This window comes from Chrysochloris asiatica, unplaced genomic scaffold, assembly GCF_000296735.1.
Source record: "Chrysochloris asiatica unplaced genomic scaffold, ChrAsi1.0 scaffold00437, whole genome shotgun sequence".
NCBI classification, from domain to species: domain Eukaryota; kingdom Metazoa; phylum Chordata; class Mammalia; order Afrosoricida; family Chrysochloridae; genus Chrysochloris; species Chrysochloris asiatica.
In genome coordinates, this window is record NW_006408955.1 from 339,829 (window position 1) to 346,649 (window position 6,821).

At 38.4% G+C, this 6,821-nt stretch overlaps 1 protein-coding gene across 1 annotated transcript in view; it reads left to right on the forward strand.

Annotated features, from left to right (window-relative positions):
* The window catches only part of UBXN2B (UBX domain protein 2B), a 47,607-nt gene that overhangs the window by 5,720 nt on the left and 35,066 nt on the right, over positions 1-6,821 (forward strand). The window contains exons 2-3 of the mRNA XM_006876955.1: positions 4,657-4,760; positions 6,645-6,795. Of these exons, the coding sequence (XP_006877017.1) occupies positions 4,657-4,760; positions 6,645-6,795 (255 nt within the window). The remainder of the gene's footprint in view (positions 1-4,656; positions 4,761-6,644; positions 6,796-6,821) is intronic.

Here is a 6,821-nt window from a genome sequence, read left to right on the forward strand (position 1 = left end):
AGCTAATGTTCTCCCATGTAAACTATCACGTAATTCACAATAAAACATTAGAAAAAAAAAAGAATGAGCTGGTGCAGTGTCGTGATGGAGGAAAATTCCTCAGCACAACTTTTCTGGACTTTCTCACCAATGCATTTTTCAATTTTCTTAAAACTTTTTTATAAGCCCCCATAACCATCCTGTTTCCTTCAAGAATATCTATCAAGATTATACCCTCATAAAAGAATGTTGTTCAAACAGAACAAGGGAATAACGAATGGTTTAAGATAAAGAAAGGAGTGTGTCAGGGTTGTTTCCTTTCACCATACTTACTCATTCTGTAAACTGAGCAAGTAACATGAAAAGCTAGATTATATGAAGAAGAACTTGGCATCAAGATTGGAGAAAGAGTCATTAACATACTGGGATTTGCAAATGACACAACCTTGCTTTCTGAAAGTGAAGAGAACTTAAAATACTGATGAAGATCAAAGACCACAGCCTTCATTATGGGTTGCATGTAGTTCAATATAAAAAGAATGAAAATCCTTACAGCTGGGTCAATAAATAACATCATGATAAATGGAGAAAGATTGAAGTTGTCAAAGACTTAATTTTACCATCAGTACACATGGAAGCAGCAGTCAAGAAATCAAATGATGTATTGCATTTGTTAAATATGCTGTAAAAGACTTCTTTAAAGTATTAAAAACAAAAAGTCAGTTTGAGGACTAAGGTGTTTCAGACCCAAGCCATGATGGTACTTTTATTTGTCTCATATGTATGTAAAAGTTGGAAAATGAATAAGGAAGGCTATAGAAGAATTGATGCATTTGAAGTATTGATGAAGAATATTGAAAGTACCATGGACTGCTAGAAGAACAAACACGTTTCTTGAAAGAAGTACAGCCATACTGCTCCTTTGAACAAACAATGATAAGACTTCATCTCTAGTATTTTGGACATACCATCAGAAGGTGTTAATTCCTGGAGGACACCATGTTTGGAAAAGTGAAAGATTAGCGACAAAGAGGAAGATCCTCCACAAGATAATTGATACAGTGGCAGCAACAATGGGCTCAAATATAACAATTGTGAGGACGGTACAGAACTGGGCATGTTTTACATAGGATCATTGTAAGTCAGAACCTAAACGATGCCACTTACCAAAAACAATGTAACCTTCTGAGCTGACCTCTCTTTCTGATCTTAACTGGCCCAGCAGATCTTTGGAAATTCTTTAGAGTTTTTAGATTACGATCCAGATCTACAAGGTCAGGAGTCCAAATCCACAAGCTCCTCCTTGGAAACCCTATGCAGGATCATTATGAGTCAAAACCAACTTTACAGCACTTAATAGCAACAGTCAGACTAGTGGACCCTGGTATGGCCCACTAGGGTAAGCACTGGACTGCTAATTGCAAGGCTAACTGTTCAAATCCAGCAGCCACCACTATGAGTCTGAGACGATTCAGTGGCACACAACCACCACCAGACTAGAGTACTGTTTTGATGGGAATTTTTATTTTTGTTTTGAAGGTACCCTAATGAAACTAAGACAAGTATACTATTGAGAGACTTTATCTGCAGCTAGTCCTGATGTGGCATTGTGGGTTAATGTGCCAGACTGCAAAGCTGTTTGAACTGCAAGGTCAGCAGGTCAAGCTCACCAGCTGCTCCTTGGAAACCCTACACAGGGTTGCTATGGGTCGGAACCAACTTGACGGCACTTAACAACAACAACAATCCACTGATTGCAGAGACTTGTTTAAGCAAGTTTTATTTGGAATAAACTTGTAAATCTATGAACTAGAACCTAACTAGCATTACTTTTTGACTTGTCCTCCCCTATGTTGGTGGTGGGATAAAATTTTTAGGAAAAATAAAGCTTTCCCTTTTTATTTTCTTGTGTATATGTATATTTTAAAGTCATAGACATACTGTAGGATGTTAGTGAGTTTTCCTTCAATCCTGATGCCACATTCTTCATATAATCCATTTTCTCGGATTATTTGCTCAGCATACAAATTGGCTATATCTGGTGAAAGGATATAAACCAGGCACACACCTTTCCTGATTATAAACCATTCAGTGTCCCCTTGTTCTGTCTGAATGATTGCTTCTATGTACAGGTTCCTCATGAGCATGACTGATTTCCTCAGGATTGTCCATAGTTTATCATGATCAAAGATTGAAAACTTTGCATAGTCAATAAAGCACAGGTAAACATCTTTCTGGTATTCTATGCTTCCAGCCAAGATGCGTGTGATGTCAGCAGTGGTATCCTTTGTTCCAAGTCATCTAAGTCTAGCTTGAATTTTTGGCAGTTTCCTGTCAATGTACAGTTGCAACTGTTTTTGAATTATCTTCAGTAAAATTTTACTTACATAGGATATTAATGATATTATGCAATGATTTCCACATTCCGTTAGGTTACTTCTCTTTGGGATGGATATAAATATCCAATTGGTTGGCCAGGTACCTGTCCTCCAAATTTCTTGGCATAGACAAGTGAGCACCTCCAGTGCATTAGTTTGCTGAAAGATTTAAATTTGTATTTCATCAATTCTTGGACCCTTGTTTTACACCAGTGCCTTCAGTATATATCATTGTTTTATTGGTTTAATTTCATTTTATTAAAGTTGAATACATTTATATGGCTTATAGACTTTTAAATAAAATAATTTTAATACTGTTTTATGTACATGAGTTTTGAAAACTTGAATGGCTGAATGAATTTATTTAATGAGACATAATGTGAACAAGTTGATATTAGTGTAAAATACCTTAATGTATTTTTTTAAAGAATTGTAGGAGTATCATATAAGGGCAATGTTGGAAAATAGTTAAACAGTTATTATAATTGAATATTATAGTTACAGGAGCACAGTGGTTCCCTAGGATAAGCACTGGACTGTGAATCACAGAGTGGACAGTTGAAGCCCACCAGCCATTCTGCAGGAGTAGCCTGAGGCTTTCTGTTCCCACAAAGTGTATAGCCTCAGAAGCCCTATACAGGGTTACTGTGAGTTGGAAGGGATTCAGGGGACACTTAACAACAACATTATAATTAAAATGTTATTCCAAAATAAGTGATTGTCATTGTTGTTAAGTGCTATCCAGTCAATTCTAACAAAGATTCCAAGAGTGAATCTTTGAGAAAGCAGAAAGCTTCATCGTTCTCCCATGGAGCAGCTGGTGGACTTGAACCACTGACCTTGTGGTTCACAGTACAGTGTTTATGCGGCAGAGTCACATATGTAGTTATTGTTAAGTGCCGTTGAGTTGGTTCCAACTCATAGTGACCCTGTATTGGGTTCTCGAGACTAAATTTTTGCAGGAGCAGAAAGCCTCATCTTCCTCCCACATAGTGGCTGGTAGCCTTGTACCACCTACCTTCTGATTCACAGTCTAGAGTTTATCATGCAGATCCACCCATAAATAAACAGGTTTTCATCACTACCCGAGAGCCGAACATTTCTATGATTTTTTAAATAAATCGTAATGACATAAAATAAAGAATTACCATTCATTTATATGGTATTACTTTTTGTGTTCACAGACCAAAATAATAACCTACCAAGTAACACCCAATAACATATGAAACCTAAAATAACTAGTGTGCAGTGTCCACAGATGCAGTTTAAAGCCACGGCGGCTTATTGCTGAGTATGGAATAAGGAACTTGGCGATGTTGTTCCTGCTGCTTGGGATATGAGCTGACTTTTTAGCAGCTTGCTGCATAACCCATTCTGAACACTAGTTTTCCCTTTAGCCTTTTTTTTTCTGTGAAAGTGAAATCCTCTACACATTTCATTCTGTTAGCAAAAACAGGTATTAATGTAGGTCTTGTGTAAAAGCGAAGTGAAGTTTTGAAAAACAGGTGTTACCTGTATTGATCGTTGTTGTTGTTAAGTGCCAGCCAGTCGGTTCCGACCCATAACGACCCTGTGTAGGATTTCCAAGGAGCAGCTGGTGAGCTTGAACTGCTGACCTTGCAGTTCAAATGGCTTTGCAGTCTGATGCATTAACCCACAGCACCACACCAGGACTCCAGTATTGATTAGTTCTGTTATATTGAACCACAGAGTCTGCAGTTCAAACTCACCAGCTTCTCCTGTATAGAAACACTATACAGGGTCGCTATGAGTCATAACCACCTCCACGGTACTTAACAACAACAATTACATTGGAGTCCTTGTATTGTTGTTGTTAAGTGCCGTCAAGTTGGTTCCGACCCATAGCGACCCTGAACAGGGTTTTCAAGGCTATAAATCTTTACGGGAGCAGAAAGCCTCCTCTTTCTTCCGCAGAGCAGCTGGTAGTTTCGAACTGCTGACCTTGTGGTTTGCAGCCTGATTCATAACCACTATGCTACCAGAGCTGGTATAGTGCTATAAAATAAGCACTAGACTGTTAACTGTAAGGTTGGCAGTTTAAACCCACCATGTACTCCTTGGAAACCTTATTCAGGGTTGCAGTGAGTCAGAACGGACCCGGTGACACTTAACAACAGCACTGTGTGAAAGATGCAGTAACTGTTTTGGAAAGGGGTCATCTTCTGAAGCAAGCTTTGATATTTTCAAGAGAAGTGTTTACCACTTTATTCATAGTTTTGTTTGGGTAGAAGGATTCATTTCTGGCATTATGCATTGTAACACCACTGTTGTTATATAGTTGGCCTTAGCAGGATTATACGAAGATGAAATGAAAGGCAAATCCTCGAGGATGGATGGACCTAAAGCTGCAGTCTCTATAAACTCACAAACACCACCGCAAAGGTAAGCTTTTGTTGTTTAAAAATTATAGCCTTTTTTACTTTACTAATCATAATGTTCTTAATAGTGGAAAATTTTTTAATTGTTAATTTCTTAAGATAAATATTATTGTTGCTGTAAAGTGCTGTTAAATTGTTTCCGGCTCATAGTGACTGGGTTTCGTGGAGTGGCTGGTGAGTTTGAACTGCCAACCTTAAGGTTCAAACCAACCTAGCAGTATAGTACTTATCCTTCAGTGCCGCATCAGGACTCGTAGATAAATATTAGTTAGGTACTATGCCTAAAACTTTTAATAGAAAGCTAAAATATTATGAGAAAATTACCTTAGATATCAGTTTAGTAGCCTTCATATGAAATTGTATTATGAATAGTATTTTTCTTGGGCATAATGGTTTTTTAAGCTTTTTCGAATCATCAGATCAGTTGAGTTTTGCATGAACTGATTTTGGAGGACATCTTCAGGGTGACCTCCATTCCAAGGGTCCAGTGTGGTGTAATTTCTCCCCATTGTTTCAGCTTGTTGCTTCGGGACTTGAAACTGGACTCTAGAGGGTATTGGCAGTTCAGCCTATGAGCTTTGGTTATTATCTTACACTGGAAGTCTCCATGTTGGTATTTATAGTTTACTGATTGTGGTTTTTTGTATGTTCTTGACTGAAAACATTCTTGAAAGATAATAATAGGGTACTACACAACTCCACGTCACATAACCACCACCACCACAGGAGTCCTGGTGTGGATACGGACTGGACCACAAGGTCAGTTTGAATTGCAAAGTCAGCAATTCAGACTCCTCATCTACTCCTCAGAAACTCTACACAGGGTCACTAGTTGGAACCAGCTCCACAGCACTTTACTACAGTGCTCTTATGTAAACCAGTCTCTGGGTGGCACAGACTGCTAAGTTCTCAACTGGTAGCCAAAAGATTTGTGGTTCCAACCCACCCAGAAGCACCTCAGAAGACAGGACTTGCAGATTGCTTCTTTGGCTGCAGTTTTTAAAACCCTATGGAACAGTTCTGCTTTACACCCGTGGGGGTCAATAAAGTGGAATGAATCATCCAATGATGTTGTTGTTGTTAAGTGCCGTCCTGTCGGTTCCAACCCATAGCGATGCTGTATAGGGTTTCCGAGGCTGTACATCTTTATGTAAGCAGAAAGCCTCATCTTTCTCTTGCAGAGAGGCTGGTAGTTTCGAACTGCTGACCTTAAGGTTCGCAGCCCAATTCGTAACCACTATGCTACCAGAGCTGCTCCTTCATCCGGTGATAACTAACAGCAATCTTAGGTGAAGGAAATGGTTGTGTTTCCTAGGGCCATTTATGAAGCTGGAATTGGTGACAAGCTAACAGTGCAACTGAAAGATTGATTGTTCATTGTGGTCCAAGTTATTCCCCTTAACATAGTGTTTATAATGGAGCACGGTGTGTAAATCTAGAGGCTGCTTCACTAACTAGGTCCCTACTGAAGGTGAATCCCATAGGGGACGAGATTAGCTTCTGATCGGCTATTTCCCTATTACATCAGATAGGTATAATGGTGAAAGAGATGCATTTGATAAGCATTTACAGAGGAGGGAAGGAACAAGGGAGTAAGCCAATTTTCATGCTTAAACTAACTCACTACCAGAATGTCTGCAAATTCATTGTGAGAAAGTATGTGAACTAGATACCATTTAACCTTTTCAATAATCCTATTTTTAAAGTTAAAGGCTTCTACGAAAGTTACAGAAATGTCCGTTTAAAATAAAAGCATTTCACAAAAGTCTTCTTTTTAAAATGTCTTTTTGTAAATAAAAGCTATTTCTTAAAAGTATGTAACTTTTCACTTTAAGGTAGCTTAGGTCTGTTACTCTTAATTTTCATTCCCAAACTGTAATGTTCAAAGGTTCTATCCAAGTGAGCATGAGTACAGTGGATTACATATAGTTCGACCCTCAACTGGGGAAATCGTGAATGAACTTTTCAAAGAGGCAAAGGAACATGGAGCAGTCCCTCTAAATGAAGCCACAAGAGCTTCAGATGATGAAAAATCTAAGGTATATGTACTAATTATTAATAATTA